This window comes from Nicotiana sylvestris, chromosome 10, assembly GCF_000393655.2.
Source record: "Nicotiana sylvestris chromosome 10, ASM39365v2, whole genome shotgun sequence".
NCBI lineage: Eukaryota > Viridiplantae > Streptophyta > Magnoliopsida > Solanales > Solanaceae > Nicotiana > Nicotiana sylvestris.
This window is the reverse complement of record NC_091066.1, coordinates 69,081,424-69,102,199: the sequence shown is the minus strand read 5'-3', so window position 1 is coordinate 69,102,199 and position 20,776 is coordinate 69,081,424. Positions and strand designations below refer to the sequence as shown.

Genomic DNA, 20,776 nt, shown 5'->3' with positions numbered 1-20,776 from the left:
AACTCAATGCCGAAATCCATTTCTAATACAAATCTTCTTAATGCAAAAAATTTATTTAAAAAATATAAGCTAAAATAAATTGGGAAAGTATTGTTTCCTTGAAATATCGGTAGAGTGCATTTAATTTCTGACTTCATTACCCATTAATAATTCGCGTCAATCTCTCTTTTTGTATCATCCCTCTTTCAAATTGACCCATAATATAGTTGCGTTGCGCATCAAAATTGGTTATAGCAGCAACCAGAAGAACAACCGAACAGAACCTAAAATCCCCAAACCTCTCCTTCCGCATCAATGGCTGAAATCGGAGAAACTCCACATACCCAATTAGATACCCAGAAAATAAAATATTTCAGCATTTGGCCCCTAACACAGCGCATCCGTGACGCCGTCGTTCAGCGTCTCATCGAGGCTCACTCTTCCCCTTCCATTTTCTCCAAACATTACGGCACTCTCACAAAAGAAGAGGCGTCAGATATCGCCAGGCGCGTCGAGGAAGAGGCCTTTACCTTTGCTGGATCCTCTGCCTCCTCTGACGATGATGAAATCGAAATCGTTCGGGTTCAACTCAACTCATTACTTTCAACTTGAATCATTGTACATATATGCAAAAAGACGCTATGTTCCAATTATGTGATACCATTTACTTCTTAATCATTTTTAACTTTCCATGTCTATTGGCACCTCTTTGTCGAAAAATTACACTATTTAGGTAGGTCCATTTTTTTTATGTATACATTCTATGTATGAAATCCTCTTAGCTTTTTCAATGTATTTACTTCTTTAAATTTTTAACTCCCCTTAGTAAAAATTCTGGCAACGTTACTAAATGAGATGATTTATAGTCACGAAAATATCTATGATTTGCTTTAGACCACAGGTTTGAAAAGCTTTTCTTTTGGCAAAGAGAGTGTAATGTACTACATCTCACATAAACGTGGTATCCTTTGTCCAGACGCACTATATGTATCACGAAATTCACGAAATATCTATAAATATTTAATAATCTATTAATATTGTCTATTTACTTGATATCAAACCTGATTCCCATCTTTGCACCTAAATTGTGATATGTATCTGCTTTAGGTATACTGCAAGGATATTAGCAAGCGTATGTTGGATGCTGTGAAGTCTAGATCCGCTGCTACCACGACCACTGAAGATGACAGTGGACCGTGGGAGCCGCTGTAAGATGCTTCGAAGTCTTCTGCTCGCACGGGGAATTCTCATCCGTTGAAACCAGCCACTGAAAAATGCAATTGAGGTCATTTAGTTTTCGAATAATTGACTCTGCAGTGAGAAAAATTATAGGTTTTAGTTAGTTTAGTTTTACTAAGATCTCATTGTGTTGTTTATGGATTTTGTAGATCGATATATGTTATGTTGGATCAATTGAAACATCTATTTGGGAGCCTTCTGATTCATTGCCTTTCTTCAGTAACATGCATATGTACGAGGGTTCTTGATAGGCAAAATACAAAAGTTACCTCTTAAACTATGAGCGAAATTCCTGGTACATACTCAACCTTTCAAGACTGTGTCAGATACACACTACTTCTGACCAAATATATTACACGTAAAAGGAGCGTGTGAAGAGGTGAAAAATTTGTGTCTGCAGCTTTATGTCACCGGTTTAGATTTAATAAAGTTGATACTATGGTCCAACTTAATTGTTTTTATATTTCTTTTTTCTTTTGTTTTCCCCTCCAATCCCATGACCAACGAACCCCTCATGTTCTCTTCCATCTAACTCCATCGTTTCATTTCACTGAATTACTCCAACAAGAAAAAATCCAGTAATCCTACACTATTAGAAGTCCAAGGAAGTTCTATTAATTTCAATCCGAGGAAATTCTATTAATGTTAGTCCATGGCTTCTTTGTGACATATAATTAACAAATACTTGAACACCCGGTTCAGAGAAATGCTGCAAATGCACTTCCCATTCACGGGTAGGGATGGCAAATGAGGCGGGGCGGTTTTCAGCATTTGCGGGGCGGGGCAGGTTACAATGTTTGCGGGGCGGGGCGGGGCCTAATTTCAAGCATCTAGTTCTAATGAAGTTGCTGGTGTTATTGAGGGTGATCGACTGTCTAGTTTCGATAGATTTGTCGCTTCGAGTAGCGCGAATGTGGACCCAAGATCGGAGTTGGAGTCATATTTAGAAGAAGGTGTGCTACCTCGTACGCCATCATTTGACAGTTTAAGCTGGTGGAAGACAAACGGATTAAAATTTCCTACTTTGCAAAAGATAGCTCGTGACCTCTTAGCCATTCCTATCTCTACCGTTGCTTCAGAATCGGCCTTTAGCACTAGTGGGAGATTGATTAGCCCGCATCGTAGTAGACTTCATCCTACTACTTTGGAGGCGTTGATGTGTGCTCGCACTTGGTTATGGAACGAGATAAATGGTAAGTAACTTTTTTACGATTTACTATGTTAATAATAGTATTCACTTTCTTATACTATTATACTTTTTTTTAGGTTCGTGTTCAAGCATTGATAGAGTTTCATGTCCGACGATGCTTGATGAAGAAGAAGATCCAGATGTTTCAGTTGCTTGATAACTGAAGGAAGTCGGAGATGCATTATTTCTGATGAAGAAGAAGATCCCAATGTTTCATTTTTTGCTTTGTTGTAACAGACTAATCAGAGTTCTCATTTAGTATTATTTCTGCTGCGACTGGTTTGTGTATCTACTTTATTAAGATGTTCGTTTTCCATTTGCTAAGTTGGTGTCTGCATTTGTGTTTCTTTTAACTTGGTCACAAAAATAGTTTGTTGATCTAGTTATCTACTTTTTCATTAAACTTAAAAATTAGTGTGATTTTATCTTAGAATTCACTAAGCAGATATGTGGCTTATTTTTATCAATACTAATCCTTCTGAAAAGACTTGAACTGATGAACTCCATTGACCTTCTTGATAAAGATGTGTTATGTGTACATGGACTGAAAACTTCTACGACATCTCTTCAAGCTACTGGTTGTGCCAGAAATTCTTTTTTCTTTGTTTGTTCCTTCTGGTTGCTGCATTATAAAGATAGACAAAATATTCAAAGAACAGCACAACTGAAATATGTATGGCGTTCAACAAAGACATATTTCCATGGTTCAGAAATCCACATAACTAGTCATCACTGTCCATATTACTTTATTTAAGTTTTTCTCAACTAAATATTTATAAAACATAAATTAAAAATGACAACAAAAAAAAAGAATTACAGAAGCTTGAGTGCAGGGAAGGGGAGCTATTCAATTATTCATGACATACGTTGGTAGCAATAGAAATTGGAATTTTACCTGGTTTATTGCAGAGTTCAAAGAAAATTACCTGGTTTACTAGATCAGATTAAAAAAATTAAAAAAAATATATGCGGGGCGGGGCGGTTTTGCGCGGGGCGGTTAAAAACAGAAAATTTTATTTTGCGGGGCGGGTTGGAGTCTTCGCGGGTGTGCGCGGGTGTGCCCCGCAACTGCACCGCCCCGCACCGTTTGCCATCCTAAATCACGGGTATCTCCGAAAAAGCTAAACATTTAAACTTTCCAATTCATGGTCTTTCATTTGGCATACGAGCAAATAACTGGAAACCCAATTCGAAAAAAATGCTAACAATTAGACTTCTCCATTCATGGCCTCTTAGTAACATATGAACAAACACCCAGTTTAGACAAAAAATGACAAAATAAGCGAGCTTAGAGATGAATTCAATACATCAAAACCCAGAAGATCAATTCGAATTAAAAAGTTTCAGTCAATGAGGGGTCATCACTGGCCTTTGTTTTCCGATGACGAGGTCATTTCCTTTCGATGGTTAATATCGGCGATGTATTGAAGATGGTGATTTGGATGGGACCTTTTTTGCTGTTGATTATGGCTATGGCAGTAGCCATGGAGGTAGTATTGGTGACAGCCATAGAAGAGGAAGATAGGAGGAAGAAACAGTCGGACGGGTTGAGATCTGGAAGAGACTTGTGTGTGTGGGGCTTTTTTTTTTTGGGAGGGGGTTGTTTTCTGTTTTTTTCTTTTAAATATTACAAGTATCTTAAAGTATCTTTTTTGTTTGAGAGGATATGTGTCACAACTTCATTGATGCGTGATAATACACATGTTTTGAAGAACTAGCCAAAACAAAATGATATGTCTTAGAGACAGTCCGAAAAGATTGAATGTGCAATATAATTTTTGTGGTTAGAAAGTGTGACAGTGATTTGACTCATAGTTTAGTGAGTAACTTATGTATTTTCTTGATATTAAGTATAGATTCTGCCTATGCTTTGTTATATCTGACACTAATGTCCATTGATGCGGATGGGATTGACTTGATTTTGTATTTTATTTTTGGGAGTCGGTTAGAAATTGGGGGATGCGTTTTATGTTTGTTTTTTGATTCTTCACTTCTTTTACTATTATTAACTTGTCTATGTGTATATGATCACAAACTCAAATAAAGCAAGGGAATTGAGGTTCTGTATGATCACAAACTCACATTGAGCTTTTTATGTACAGTATTTGTTTGTTTGCTGTTCATTTCATGGGTGGTTCGTGTTTCTGACCATAAATTAAGCACTCTTTGATGCTTTTGTTGTCGCCCGGTGTTGTGCTTCCTATGACAAGTCGGGTCTTATAGAGATGTTTTAGGCTCAACAATAGACTACTTTCTGGTCACTTGCATTGAGGAATCTTGGCTTCTCTGCACGTTCTGCTATTTAAGGGAGTATGTCACAAGGATTTCTTACCTTCAGTATGCTGCAACTTATTACTTGAATTTAAGCTAAAAATTTAGGTGCGCATAAGCTGGCCTGGACATCATGGTTATTAGAAAAAAAAACATGAATCTCCTTCGAATCCAACTCTTTGCGCGATGGAGCAGCAACATTCTATTCAAGTTTCTTATTTCTCTCAATCTAGTAGAGAGGTGGTTGTTTATGATGAATTTGAACTGGGAACGTGTCTAGTATATTCAAGCAACGAGGTAGGGTCTCAGTAAGGTCCCAATACTTGGTTGGTCTATTGTGTAACTTAAACAATTTCCACTGCTGATAGAATACAACCTCAGATTGTATGTGGAATGAATGTGCAAGTAACATGACAAAATTGGGTAGTTGGAAGCCTTTGCATTGAATGTTTTTGCATGGATATACTTTCCCTTTTAGAGTTTGAACCCAATTTTAAGTCTTGATGGGCACACAGAATTACTTAATACATATGCCGGTGGGAAGTAGTAGATATCCAGTGGAATAATTGAGTTGCGCAGTCTAGATACCACCCTCAAGGCCTCAACCACAAAAAGGAAAGGACATGGACGATGAAATATATCCTTAAACTGGGAAGAATCTGAATGTGTAAATAAACAAATGCCATCTTAGGGATGTTTGTAGGGAGTTGGAACTTGACTTAACTTACATAGATGGTTAACAGTAGATCTACTGTTTTTTAATTCCTTCTGTAAACCAAGACTCCAAGAGCCTAATGACTAGTTTTATTCACGGTTACTTATTTGCTATGGTAATCAAACATAAGTTTGAACTTCAAGGGTGTGTTTGATATTTTCCGGAAAATCTTTTCCAATTTACCTATGTTTGGTTGGTTTAAATATTTTGAAAAATATTTTTCTTATGAACTTATTTTCCTCCAATTGGAGGAAAATATTTTCCTTATCAAGAGAAGGTAAAACATTTTCCAAAACTCCTTCTCAACCTTTCCCACCTTCACCAACCCACCCCACCCCCTATCTTCAAAAAAGGCTTATTTTTTTTTTTCAAATTTCAGTTTTTCCGTTACCATCCACCCACTACCCCCTCCACCCCACCCACACCCCTCCACGCAAAAAAATTATTTTTTTACCTAATTTTTTTTTTTTTTTGCAATTTCAAATTCTGTTTTTTCGTTTTTTGTACCACCCACCCCAAACCCCCCTTCCCTGCACAAAAAAAAAATTACTTTTTTTTGTAATTTAAATTTCTGTTTTTTTTCGTTTTACTGTCAACCTCCCCCCCCCCCCCCCCCGTCCGAAAAAAATAATTTTTAAATATATTTTTCAGTTTTATTTTTTTTATTTATTGGTTTAAAGGTCCAAAATTTTACAAGTTCCAAAATTATGAGTTCGGAGGTTTATGTGTTTGGAAGTTTACGGGTTTAGAAATTATAAAGTTTATGGGTTCGAAATTCCGCGGTTTCGAAAGTTTAGCGGTTCGAAAGTTTATGAAATTTGTGGGTTCGGAAGGTTGTTGATTTGAAAGTTTATGCCTTTATGTTTATTATGTCTAAATTATTTATGAATACTCTTGAGAAGTCATTTTCCTTAATTTACGTACCAAACACCGGAAAATGAATAAGATTACTACTTGTTTTTCAAGAAAATATTTTCTTAAATTATTTTTAAGAATTTACCTAAATTCTTAAAAACTGCCCCTCCACCTCACCCCAAACCCCTCCACGCAAAAAAATTATTTTTTTACCTAAATTTTTTTTTTGCAATTTCAAATTTTCGTTTTTTCGTTTTTCTGTACCACCCACCCCAACTCCCCCTCCCCTCCCTGCACAAAAAATTTTTTTACTTTTTTTTTGTAATTTAAATTTCTGTATTTTTTTCGTTTTACTGTCAAACCCCCCGCCCCCTCCCCCTCCGGAAAAAAATAATTTTTAAATATATTTTTCAGTTTTAATTTTTTTATTTATCGGTTTAAAGGTTCAAAATTTTACAAGTTCCAAAATTATGAGTTCGGAGGTTTATGTGTTTGGAAGTTTACGGGTTTGGAAATTATAAAGTTTACGAGTTCGAAATTCCGCGATTTCGAAAGTTTAGCGGTTCGAAAGTTTATGAAATTTGTGGGTTCGGAAGGTTGTTGGTTTGAAAGTTTATGGCTTCATGTTTATTATATCTAAATTATTTATGAATACTCTTGAGAAGTCATTTTCCTTAATTTGCATACCAAACACCGGAAAATGAATAATATTACTACTTGTTTTCCAAGAAAATATTTTCTTGAAAAATATTTTCCACAAAAAATATTTTCCGTTATACCAAACACACCCCAAGTGATCATAAATTAATATGCCGTCATAGTACAATAGTAAATTTATCCTAAAGAAAGTTAAATATTTCATAAACCATTAATCTAGCTTAACAACTTTACTTCAAATACTAACGTTACACCGTAAAACATGGCCTAAATTTGTCCATGGCTAATCTTGGAGCCAAAGCATTCTAGCTTGGAGCCAAAGAATAAAAGTATTTTCTTTTATTCTTTTTTTCTTTATTTGGGGACCAAGAACTTTTGCCTTATAATTTGGGTCATCTTACTTCATTCGAATCATCCCACATTTTAAATAGAAACTCTTTTGAGTTTTCTTGTAAAAGAGAGTTTTGTTATATTTGTGAACCACTTCTTTGTGAGTGAATAGCGAGATTATTCTCTTGGTATATATCTTGGGATACTTAGAGTTTCATCTCTAATTTTTTACTTTCTTTTGTGTACCGGTTATTATAGTAAAATTGCTCCTCTCCGCTTGTGTGGACGTAGGTCATCTTGACCGAACTGCGTTGAATTGGCGCCTTCTTTATATGCTTTAATTACCGTTATTATCAACTTGCATTGTCTTTGTTATTATCATTATAATGTTGTTTGGCTAAATTTCGCACTACTCGGGGTCCCGATCCTAACAAATTGGTACAATAGCCAGATCTAACCGGCTTAGATTCAGTAGCCAATATGACTTTAACAAAAACTTATGTTGAGAAATTTGATCGAAGTGCAAACTTCGGACGTGGGAATTAAAGATAGAAGCTATCCTAGTTTAGGATGGTTTAGACTTGGCATTGCAAGGAAACGAGAAGAAGCATGATAAAATGACGGACGAGGAGTTTGCCGTCATAGATAAAAAGGCAAAATCAGATATTATCTTAAATCTTTTACGTGAAGTTTCTATAGAAACCACAACCAAAGGCATGTGGGAAAAATTAAAAATCTTGTATATGAAGAGGACGGTGGAAAATAGACTTCACCTGAAGCAGAAGCTTTATACAATTCGTATGGGTGAATGTATCTCTATTCCCTCTCATCTTGATACCTTTGATTCCATTCTTATAGATTTGAGCAATATAGACGCTGAAATTAAAGATGAGGATTAAGTCGTTTTACTGCTTTGTTCTCTACCTCTATCTTTTAAGCATATAAGAGATACTATGTTTTATGCTAACGATAATCTATCTTATAAGGATATTAAAACTATCTTAAAATCAAAAGAACAGATAGATAGTGATATTACTGGGGAAGCTAGTGGAACTCAAGCGGAAGTTGGCTTGTTTGTTAGGGGTAAATCTGACTCAACATCCAGATACATTAATTTAGAGTGTCGCTATTGTCATAAGAAAGGTCACATTATCTTTGAATGCTATGAGCTGAAAAATAAAGAAAAGCATAAGGAAAGGAAAAATGAGCACAAAGATACTTACACCGCCGTAGCTAGTGTAGCAACTGATGAGATTGAGGGAACTATACTTTTAGCAACTAAAACTAGTTTCAGATAAGACAATGAGTGGATTTTAGATTCCGATTGTTCATATCATATGTGTCCCAGCAGGGACTTATTTTCTACATATGATTCAATTGAAGATGGAGTTGTGCAATTGGGTAACAATTCTACTTGTAACGTTATTGGCAAAGGTACAATTCAGATCAGAATGCACGATGGTGTGGTGAGAATTCTCACCGATGTTAGATATGTTCCTGAGTTGAAGAAAAATCTCATCGCTTTGGGCACTTTAGAATCTCTTGGGTGCAAATTCACTGGTGAAGGTGGAGTTCAAAAAAAATTTCAAGGTGCTCTTCTGATCATGAAAGCACACAGATCTGGTTCATTGTATACTTTATTGGGATCTACTGTTATAGGCACTACTACAGTTTCGGTATCAGACAACTTGTCTGATTTTGACGGCATTAAATTTTGACATAAGCTCATTGAGGCTTTTCGGAGGTGGAGTAAAATAACTATATCATCCAATTTAGGCCAAGGTGGAGATTTGTAAGACATGGCCTAAATTTGTCTATGGCTAATCTTGGAGCCAAAGTATTCAAACTTGGAGCCAAACATTCTAGTGGAACCAAAGAATAAAAGTACTTTCTCTTATTCTTTTTTTCTTTACTTGAGGACCAATAATTTTGCTTTATAAATTTGGGTCATCTTACTTCATTTTAATCATCCCACATTTTGAATAGAAACTCCTTTTGAGTTTTCTTGTAATAGAGAGTTTTGTTACATTCCATAGAATTAGTGTTGGGAAATACTTTGAGTGAATCTCTTCTTTGTGGGTGATTGTTGCGAGGTTATTCTTTTGGGATATATTTTGGAATAATTAGAGTTTCATATCTAATTTTGTACTCTCTTTTGTGTACCGGTTGTTATAGTAAAATTGTTTCTCTCCGCTTGTGTGGACGTAGGTCATCTTGACCGAACCACATTGACGCCTTCTTTATATGCTTTAATTATCGTTATTATCAACTTGCATTGTCTTTGTTATAATCATTATAACATTATTTGGCTAAATTCTACACTACCCGTGTTCCCGATCCTAACGAATCTTTACACCAGCACTATTAAGCACATTTGAGTCTCATTGCAATAAAGTTGTGAAACTCTTTATTCTGTAGATATTCCGACGAGTGATGGGGGAAGTGCACAAATAGCCCATATTTAACGAATAGTTAAAATTTATACTCATATTTTTTAAGTTTGGCCGTATCTGAATCAACTTCTGACTCGAAAGTTTCAAACTCAGACTCAGAGCTCTATTAAAACGTAACTTTAAACCTCACGTTTTTTGTACGCAGCCGAACTTCAAAGTAGATGGTCTGAAGTTAATTTTCACTTCGCTTCTTTTTCCTTTTACAACTCCACTTTTTCCTTTTTCCTACTGTATAAAAGTAGATAAAATTACTCCTTTTGAATTACTGTTTAAAACGGTTGTTTAGTCTTAAACCTAATAGCGTCCAGACAAATCCTTTCTCAATTTGAAAACGGAATGACCAGTACAATTTATGGAAATTCCAACATAAAAATTATAAAGGAAGCTTAATATCGTTCCCTTTTTCTTTTTCTTGTCGCATGCAAATTTCTTTCATTATAAATAGAAAGACAACCAAATTCACAAATACTTGGGACAATTAATCATGCAAGAAAAACATCAACAGCAATCAAAGGCACATACCATAGTACGTAACAAGAGAAGTTCAGTGAAGAATTCAACAACAATGACAGATTCAGATTGTACAGAGTTTGAGAGAACCAAACCCAGAAAGAGGCGTCAAAAGCTCATTAAGCGTCCAATTTCAAGATCAAAAACTGTTTGTGATTATTTAGAAGAACTATATAAAAAGAAGTAAGTTCTTACACTTTTCTTTTTCTTCAATTTCCCGAGTTAAACTTTTAAAATTTTAAATTAGAATGATTTATAACTGCTATTATATATACGCCTTGTTTTTTTTTTTTTTTGGCTAATTGTAGGGGATCCATAAGAGAAGACGCACTAGGCAAATTGATCATTGAATTCAAGAAAGCGGTGCGATATGAATTTGCTCAGAATATGTACGTAACATATTTAGTTTTGCTGAATTTATTTTGTAATTTGATTGGAAGATAACAATATTTAGGTGAGAAATATACTGATTAAATCATTGGTGTTGTTTTATTCAGTTGTGTTACTTTAACACACCGATGCGAAAATTCGTTGAAGCGAGGTTCTGCTTTGGAAATTGATCTTGCACTACAACTTATAGGTTTGTACATATTTCCATTAAATTACACTAGGGATATTGAATTATATTATTTCTCTATAGTTGGAGGCAAGATTTTAACCTGATGGTTCTGGATTTTAGAAAAACAACTTCAAGAGCTAATAACTTGGTTTTAAATTTACTATAAGTGTATATATTTAATGAATTTATTAACATAAATACCATATTTAACCAAACTTATTAGATTCAACCGGTCTGGACTTCTAACTCTGCTCCTGTCTATAGCTGATAATACTATAGTTATACTCATTAATTGATTGGGATGCAGGACTGTTAGCAATAACACTTGGGGCTGGAGATCATGCACATGAGATATATGAATATTCACTAGAGTTTCTTCCTCAAGTTCTCAAATCCAAGTCATCTCATTCTGCAAAGGTAAACTTTTGTGTTTGATATTTTTTAAATATATGATATGAAATAGTTTTATGTTTATCTGGATTTTTGACAAATTTCATGAAATTAAAATAAAATTACCAGGCATTAGAATGTTTTGCTATTGTCACCCTTATTGGTGCCAAAAATACTGATGAAACAGAAAGATCCATGGAGATTATATGGAAAATTATGAATGAAGATACAAAACCCAATGTAAGTCCTTCGGCCGAACATTAGCTTTGTTCTAAACCTTGTATTTATCTAAAGAAATTCATTGAATAATTTTAACAAAACTTAACCAGACTAGAATTCTGAACCTATAATCTTAATTTTTGCTATATTGTAGGTTGTTGCTGCAGCAATATCCGCCTGGTCTCTCCTCCTTTCAGAAATAAATGGATGGTGTGTTAATCACAAGAAGTGGAAAGGGTATATTGTGTACAAATTATTGTTTGTAAACCTTTTATTTTTAGTTGTACGACTTTTGATTTATTTGAATTAATTTTTCCAAAGATATTTTCAATTTAAATCTCTTGAAATTGGTGCAGGTTGTTCTCGTATTTGCTGAAACAACTAGAGGAAGATTATGATCAAAATGTCAACTGTGCCTGCGTAGAAGCACTTGGTGTAATTTTTGAAAATGGCAGCCTTGAGAAATTTTCAGATGATGCAGAAAATTATGCAAACTTAAAAGACATGAAAGAAGATATATTGATAAGAGCTTCAAGTGTTACCAAAGAAAATGCTTTAAAACTTCTTGAGGTATTTTAATTTCCTACTTAATTATGTCAATAATTAATTAACAGTTACAAAGTTTTCTTGTTTTGTTAACTAATAATTTTCAATTTCATTACAGGATAATAGTGATAAGAAAATCACCCTCACAATATGTGAAACTGAATTGACCTTAAGCACTTTTTCACTCGTGAAGCAGGTAATCTTTTTCCATATTTTTTTTATCTGAATTGGGCCGAATAAATGTAAATTCGCTTCAAAAAATCTCATATTGCAAGTAAAACGTTTCTTCGATTGTTATGCTTTTATCAAGTTTTATTAATAAGTCTTTCAAATGAACTTCTGTGACAGATTAATTATATAAAAAGATATCTAGGCGATGGCTTTATAAATCACATGAAGGTTAGTAAGTTTCATCCTTTTAAGTTTTTCATGTATTTTGAATATTAATTACGTTAATATTGAATCTCATAATTATTTGATTGGAAATACAGGATAACGAGCACCTCCATAATATTTTTCAATTTTGGCCAGAAACAACTTCTAGAGACGACGAAGATTTGTATGAACCCGAATTTGAAAGGGTGAGCTTTCTAAAGTTCTCGATTAATTTTTTTTTATATAGAGAGAGTTTATCCATAGTGTTAATTTTCATTTTCCTTGAATTAATTTTCTATTTTCGGTATTCTTTTTGTATGTTCATTTTTTATTTCTCTTTCCTTCTTCACAAATTAATTATTTTCCCTCAACTTCTTAAGTACTGATAATGTCTTGATCTATATACGTATATTTAAGGTGGCTCTTCGAGTTTTTGCACCTCACATTAGAAGGGAAGCTTGCACAAAGGTACGTTGTCACAGAATTAAATTCTCTTATATTCATGAATTATTATATGTTAATTACTAATGCCTATAATAGAAATTTACCCATTAATGCATAGAACTTATATACCTATTTCATATAGTGATCTTGATTTGAATCCTTGTCGATCGTCTGATTTTTCTGCAAACGTATGGTATTTGACTGTAAATGACGCATATTCTAAAACTTATTTATTTTTATTTTTCATGGTTAAGTTATATAATTTACTTTGTTTCATTCCAGTGTTGTTCTATGCGGTTGTATTTCCTCTATATAAAAAACTGTACGACTAACTAATAAAGCTTTGACCATTATTAGTTGTATGTCATTTTCCGTACACTTTTGCTACCTTTAATTTACCATACTAATACAATTTTGTATTATAATTTGACCATTATTATTGCTTTATTCTTATTAATTATTATTATATACTGCTACTATTATTAATCAGCACACACTCTTCATGCGAACTAATTAGATGAGCGTTATAGTTTCATAATATGATTTAGGTATTGTTTTTGAGCTTTTTATGATTGTTGAACCGTCACTAAATCACCCAAACTTATGTAGTTTACTAATACTGTGAGTTTTCCACACAATAGATATTGGTATGATTCTCTTCCCTTGTAATAGAAATATCAATACATTTAATAAAACTCTCATGACTAAGCTCAATATCCTTTTTTGTTATTATTATAGAGGATTTCCATGTCGCCTAGTTCTTTCTTGAGCAAGGCAAATACTCAATTGAGGAACACATACAGGATGCTTGCCGAGGTATTTATGCTTCTTTTGGGATTTTTATTTTGTAAATTATGATTGTGATATACCCTTTTGATTGCTCATATTGCTCTCTCTGTGTTTTTTCATGAGCAGAAGACTAAGGCTGGAGAGTATGGAGTTGATCAAGAGTTTGAATATGATGAATACTAGTTGTGTTAGGAGATACTATAAACCTTGCATTTGTTATAGTATTCTTTATGGAACAATTATTTACTCCTTTATTCAACTCAATAAGGTTTTGTTTTAAATAGATCTTGTATTTGTCTATGTGCCCTTTGCTTATATAATAGACTATTTAGTGTATAGAGTTTAACATATACATGGAAGATCAAATCACCTGTTCTTATAAGTCATAAAGTTTATGTTCACAAACTAATGAAAGAATTGGACAAACCATCGGAAAGGCTGTAACACAAGATTAAATATAATTTATCTTGATTATAGGAATGATTTAATTCCGACTTCTTGTGCTAATACATTTTGAATATATTGAACGAATCAAGTAGAGATAAGTATTTTATGCTGACATAATGAAATAATTCTCTGGTCCATTCAATGTACTTATACTCTTAATCTTGATATAGGTATTATTAGTTGTGTTTTTTTTTATTGTTTCGATTTATTAAAAGGCGAAATTCTTTCATAGGTCAATAAGCTTGGTAAACTGGAGAATAATGATATACATTACCGAAATAGTAATTAGTTTATAGAATCCATGTCTCGGTTTTTAGATTGATGATACTCTTTTATGAAAACTTATAAGTTTTTATGTGTAAGCCAGCCGGTGGATTTTGTATCCGAACATGAAATAAGTTAAGCAAAAGTCCAGAGGAAGTAATCAATAAATTTAATTGTCGATAATTTATTTTGATGGATTAGTATATGAATCTTAACACTAGGAGTTAAATAAGGTTTTATGAAAGAATTTTAAAATTGAACTAAGGAGTGCAGTTACAAATTTTAGTGGAATAATTCGTAATTTATTATGGTAGATATTAATTTCGAAATTCGAAATTAATTCCATATAGGGAGCTAGCTAGCTTTGTTAATTAAATTTTGTGGTGCCTATTGTGCCTAAATAATCGGAAATAAATGAAACCTTTTCTAGCTAAACAAGTTTTGGCAAAGGGTTTTTACCCTAAAAACATGTCTATATATACATGGGTTTTTCCTCCATAGAACTGGCCGAAAATTTGGTGCCTTTTCCTTGAAATTTCGTCCACACGAACTGTTGAACGATGTTTTGGAGGTCATGATCATGCTACTTTGGAACTGGAGACCAATGAGATAGAATTACTTTGTTTACGTTTCAATAGGTAACTCGTGTAAACTCTGTATATATTAATTGTTTAATTTACATATGAATTCAATACAGAAATTATTTCCGCTTCGTTGTATAATCCAACAAGTTGTATATTACTTAGAAATTCTAAAAAATGAATTGACTGTCTCTCGCTTTACTTTAGTTGTAAAAACACTTAATTTCTTGCTATATTGGATGAAACTGACTCCTTCATGTCTCTTATTTTCACGTTCTTCATGGTGACGGAGTTACAGTAGTTGTTACTTTGACATTGTGCTTTCTTTTCCTTGAATTTTCTCTTATGTTATTATTGAAGTCACGTGATTCACGTGACCTTTGTATTTGAGTCGGTTAGTTGAGACAGTTAGAAGCTACAGTGTATAAATACACACTGTTGTACATTGAAGAATAAAAAATGTTAATGAGATTTCATTTCTTCAGCTTTGATTCTCTCTTCTTAGCTTCTAGATTCTTCTAACATGGTACCAGAGTAGCGATTAGGGCTCTGAATCTGCTTCTCTTCTTCTCCTTCAACCAGCTAGTCCGCCATGGGAGATACCTCAACACCTCAAATTGACCATCGTCATCCGCTCTATCTTCAACCATCCGATACGCCTGGAGCAGTTCTAATAGATATCAAGCTAACAGGTCCTGAAAATTGCGGATTGTGAAGTAGATCGATGCGTTTGGATTTATTGGGAAAGAACAAGCTAGGTTTTGTAGAAGGAACATGTGTGAAGAGTTTATACAAAGGAGAATTAGCAGATCTGTGGGAACAATGTAATGCTATGGTTCTCTCGTAGATTGGGAGATGTGTGTCGCAGCAGCTATTGTCGAGCATCGTCTACGCATCAAATGCAACGAAGGTCTAGGCTGAGTTCAAGGAAAGGTTTGGAAAATCTAATTTGACTAGATTCTATCACCTTTAGACTCAGATCGGAACCCGAACTCAAGGTACTGATTCTGTTACCAAATACTTTACTAAAATGAAGGATTCTTGGGATGAACAAGACACTTTAATACCAGGTAAAAGATGTAATTGTAAGGAATCAGAACCATTTTTTGAAATGATTTATCAACAGCGTCTGGTACAATTTCTAGTAGGATTAAATGAGACTTATGCTCATGTTCGCAGTCAAATTTTGTTAAAAACTCCTGTGCTGTCAATAAATGAGGCATATGCCTTAGTGATTCAAGAAGAAAGCCAAAGGGCTCTTGGTGTAATGGATATGAATAAGGAGCCATTGACCATGTTAGTTGGCAGGGGACAAATGATGAAAGGCAAAAGGTTTGATGTAGTATGTGAACATTGTGGGTATAAAGGGTATCAAAAGGAGAATTGCTACAGAATTGTGGGATATCCACCTGATTTCAAAAGCAAAAGAAAGTCAATGCATGAGAAGGGTTCTGGTGGCTTCAAAACTTATGCAAGTAATATAGCAGTCGAAGGAAATAATTCTGCTGAAGGACACAGCTCTACTGAAGACCAGTCTCAAGGCCATTATTTTACAGAGGAGAAGTATAAACAACTTGTAGACTTGCTAAACAAATCTTCAACTGCTGATTGTAAGGTCAACATGGCAGGTATTGTTTCCATGCTATCAAGTGATTGTCTTTTTGAATAGATCATTGACTCAGGGGCCTCTGATCATATCACATCCTGCAAGGAGAAACTAATTGATATCAATAAGCTAGGAAGTCAGATAGGTAGAAAGGTACAAGTTCCAACTGGAAACAAATCACAAATAACAGATATATGAAGTGCAATAATCCTAGAGGGACAGAGGATAAAAGATGTTCTATATGTTCTAGACTTCAAGTTCAATCTACTTTTAGTGTCAAAACTGACCAAGGACCTTGTTTGCACTGTTAAATTTTTTCATGACTTCTGTCTTTTACAGGGTCTTTACAGTGGCAAGGTGATGGGATTGGTAGAGAAACAGATGGTTTTTATATCCTTAGAGAAGCAATAAAACCAATAGCAAAACAACAGTGATAAAAGGAAACTATAATACAAAATTATGGCATTCAAGGTTAGGAAACCCCTCAATGAAGACAATGCAGCACATTTCCATCTTGAAAGGTTTGACAGATGAACATGCTCAGCAGGAGTGTCCAATATTTCTAATGGCAAAGCAACACAAGACAACATTCCAGATAGCACAAGTAAAACAGATGGTAGCTTTGAACTTGTACATCTAGATGTTTGGGGTCCTTATAAGCAGCCTACATATGATAGAAAATATTATTTTGTCTCAATTGTTGATGATTATAGTAGATATACATGGGTAAGTTTGATTTAGTCTAAATGTGAAGTGATAGTTGTGTTGACTAAATTCTTTTCAATGATAAAGAACCAGTTTAGTATGAATATTAAAGTACTGAGATCTGACAATGGTACATAATTTTTCAATTCTAAATGGAGTGCTTGATTTTTCTGATCTTGAAATAATCCATCAAAGTAGTTGCCCATGTACTCCACAACAAAATGGTATTGTGGAAAAGAAACATAGACATATCTTGGAGGTTGCAAGAGCCTTAAAAATTCAGAGTTTAGTTCCAATTAGATTCTGGGGAGAATGTATTAGAACTGCAGTTTACCTAATTAATAAGCTACCAATTGTAGTCCTCAAAGGCAAGTCACCTTATGAAGTGCTTCATAGCAGAGCACCAAAACTGGAACATTTGAGGGTGTTTGTGCTATGGAAGTGTTTTACCAAAGGTAAATAAATTTGTTACAAGAGCTAAAAGAATAGTGTTTATGGGTTATTCAGAAACACAAAAAGGGTACATGTTATATGACCTGGAGTCTAAAACTTTCTTGATAAGCAGAGGTGTTTTTTTCAAGGAAACTGTTTTTCCTTTCAAGGAAAGGAACCATGGAGACAATGAAGATGGTGATCCATTCCTGCTGGATTCAATTCCTACACCAGAAACAAGGCCTCATATTACCAGCTCAGATGATGACCAAGATATTGTGTCTGACACTTATTCAGAGGGAGCAAGATAATAGGTGAATTGGACTATAATTAGGCCCTAAAGAAACTCCTTCTTGTATAGTTTTTATGGTAAAAAGTGATAACAAAATGCTCTGATTAGTGCTTTTCATGCTTTGCAGGCTATATATAATAAAAGAAGTCTATGGAGTACTTTTGGGATCAATTACGGAGAAAAAGAAGCCAATCTTACAATATCCGCTAAGTGCACCACGCGAAGGCAGCAAAACCAGAACTGGCGATGGACTGCCGCGGTCCTGGCATAACCGCGGTCGGACCGTGGCAGAAGGCTATTGCGGATTCTGAGAGGCTAGTTGGCCGCGGTCCTGGCGTGACCGCGGTAGGACCGCGATAAGAAGCGGAAAATTGAGGGACTGAAGTGCAAAACACGGAATTTTTATCCCAAAACCCCATATTAAACAATAAAACTCGTCCAAGGGAGGCATGTAATTTTTTAGAAAGTACTTTGGCAAGAAGAATAAGTGTGAGAGATCACCCAAAACATCATATTTTCTTCTTCTCTTTATTTTTCTTGCAATTTTGATCATGAATATTTTCATAGTTTATTTACCCATTGTTATGAGTAGCTAAATCCTTTATCTAGGGTTTTGATGGAACCTATTGAAGGATGAACTTCTTGATTATGTTAATATAGTTTGCCAGTTTAATCTCTCTTTGTTTAACTACGTGTTTGTTGTAGTTAATTGACAGGATCCTCAATTAGTTGTGCCTATTTAGTATGCATAACTCGGGAGAGAGTGCATATTTAGGTAATTGTTGAACAACATCACTCCCAAAGTATAAAAGGGATCTATAACTGCGGGTTTAAAGGCGGAATTAGGGATAACGAAGTCTTGGGTGCAATCTAAAGTGAACTATAAGAAACAAAGCCAGCTAGCGTATCTCGGGAGAGTGCGCCTAGTAAATTATCGGGATTACTCGGGAGAGATTCACGGTAAAAAGAGTGTTCATGGTTGATAGAGATGTATTGGTAAATCTATATGAAACATAAACATAAGGGATTCCATCAATAGGGGAAATCACTACCTTAGAACTTTCTCATTATTGTTCACAACTTAAGCATATTTAGTTTACAACTGTTTATTGACTTTCAATCTTAGTTATTAAATATACCATCAACTGTTATTCACAATGTTTGGGGAAGTTGATTCTAAAGAATTTAGTAAGTCCAACGAAAGTAATTGATAGGTTAATTCTCTGTGGATTCGACTCTGGGCATAAATACTCAGGTTATATTTGCAACGTCCGCATTGTCCTTTTATAAGGCATAGTTGGGCGAGATCAAATTTTGGCGCCGTTGCCGGAGAATTAACGGTGTTATCAATTACAATTGAAAGAAGTACAAAAATTCTTATTGTAATCATTCTTTCTCTATACCCAATTTTTACATTGAAATTTTAACGTTTGTTGACTTGGTTGCACAGGTGCATGCCTAGAAACTCATCGAGATCTGGTGAAGTATTTGAAGCATTATCAGATCCCGAGAAAGTTTTCAAGGCCTTGAATCGGGCTAATCGGAAAAACAAATAACAACCAACAACTACACAAGTCGAAATAGTCGTGGGGGATCACGAGGAAAACCCAGCGGTACCAATAGTGCCAGAGGCTGCTCTCTATGACTGGGCACAACCCACAGCTGGAAATCTGTCCACAATCATTGTAGTTCCGCAGATACAGGCTGAGTCATTCCAAATTACGAATAACATGTTGCACTTGTTGCAGAACAAGGGACTATTTTCGGGGTCGCAAGTCGAAGATCCTCAGCAGCACTTGAAGAACTTCCTCTCTATCTGCAAAACCCAAAGGCAGCCCAACGTAACTCCTGAAGTAATCAAGCTATTATTTTTTTCATTCTTAGTGACAGGAGCTGCCCAGACTTGGCTAAACTCACTTCCCATAAATTCTATAACAACTTGGGATGAGTTAGTCAGGCAATTCCATAACAAGTTCCACCCACCCAATAAGACTGCTCAACAAATTGATGAAATTTTGAGTTTTAAACAGAGACCAATGGAGACACTGCATGAAACATGGGAGCGTTTTAAAGGGATGCTGGTTATATGCCCGCACCATGGTATTCCAGATCTGATGTTGGGGCAGCGGTTTTACATGGGATTGTCAGATAGCGTGAAGAACATTGTTGATGCTTCAGCTGGTGGAGCATTTTTGAGCAAAACATGGAGAGAAGGCCAGAGTCTGCTCGACAAGATGGCACAAAATTTGGGATGGACAACCAGGAATGCACCTATCACTCCAGTGGTTCACTCAGTGCCCTTATATCCATCCAACTTTATGGCTGAAAATATGACCACCTTATTGACACAGATGAGTATACTCACCAAAAAGGTGGAAGAGTCAGGGCAGAAGCAGCAGGTACACATCGTAGATACTACTAATGGGGTCTTGTGCGCATCTTGCATTAGTCAGCCAATCGGTAACCAATGGAATGCAGAACATGATCATCACCACTACCCTGAAGACATGAATTACGTGTCTAATTATGGAGTCCAGAGACAGGGTGGTCAGAATTGGGGCCAGCAAAATCAGCAATACAGTCCAGTCCATCCACAGTTCAACAATGGAAACATGGGAGGTATGAGACCCCCTAACAATATGGCACCTTACCCAAGGCCACAAGGATATAATAATCAGAATCAGCAGCAGGGGTATCACCCTCCTCAGCAGCAACATGGTGGAAGGCAGAAAGATGGGTTTGCTAGACTTTAGGCAATGATGCAGCAGGTTATTGGGTCTAATGCAAAGATTAATGAGAGAGTGGATGCACATGATGCAGCAATCAAGAATATTGAAGTGCAGGTGGGCCAAATTCCTATGTCTCTGAACAATCGTCCTCATGGGACACTACCTGCAAACACCCAGATAAATCCAAAATATCAAGGCCC

The 20,776-nt window shown here is 35.1% G+C and overlaps 1 protein-coding gene, 2 long non-coding RNA genes and 1 other non-coding gene across 4 annotated transcripts; 3 read left to right on the top strand and 1 right to left on the bottom strand.

The window, feature by feature from the left end:
- The first annotated feature begins 230 nt into the window (after positions 1–230).
- LOC104237600 (uncharacterized) lies at positions 231–1,400 on the top strand. The gene is made up of 2 exons (XR_011403258.1): positions 231–561; positions 1,087–1,400. It is a non-coding gene; the product is annotated as an uncharacterized lncRNA (long non-coding RNA).
- Positions 1,401–2,061: 661 nt separating this feature from the next.
- Positions 2,062–2,760, top strand: LOC138880462 (uncharacterized). The gene is made up of 2 exons (XR_011403137.1): positions 2,062–2,411; positions 2,485–2,760. It is a non-coding gene; the product is annotated as an uncharacterized lncRNA (long non-coding RNA).
- Positions 2,761–10,099: 7,339 nt separating this feature from the next.
- On the top strand, positions 10,100–13,716 carry LOC138880487 (uncharacterized). Its single transcript, XM_070160720.1, has 13 exons — positions 10,100–10,381; positions 10,507–10,587; positions 10,696–10,778; positions 11,065–11,174; positions 11,277–11,387; positions 11,521–11,603; positions 11,723–11,936; positions 12,031–12,108; positions 12,261–12,311; positions 12,404–12,493; positions 12,705–12,755; positions 13,470–13,547; positions 13,647–13,716. Exons 1-13 carry the CDS (start codon positions 10,173–10,175, stop codon positions 13,701–13,703), a joined length of 1,296 nt encoding a protein of 431 aa, XP_070016821.1. The 5' UTR covers positions 10,100–10,172; the 3' UTR covers positions 13,704–13,716.
- A 6,128-nt stretch (positions 13,717–19,844) lies between these two features.
- LOC138880599 (small nucleolar RNA R71) lies at positions 19,845–19,951 on the bottom strand. Its single transcript, XR_011403328.1, has one exon. It is a non-coding gene; the product is annotated as a small nucleolar RNA R71 (small nucleolar RNA).
- Between the last annotated feature and the right edge of the window lie 825 nt (positions 19,952–20,776).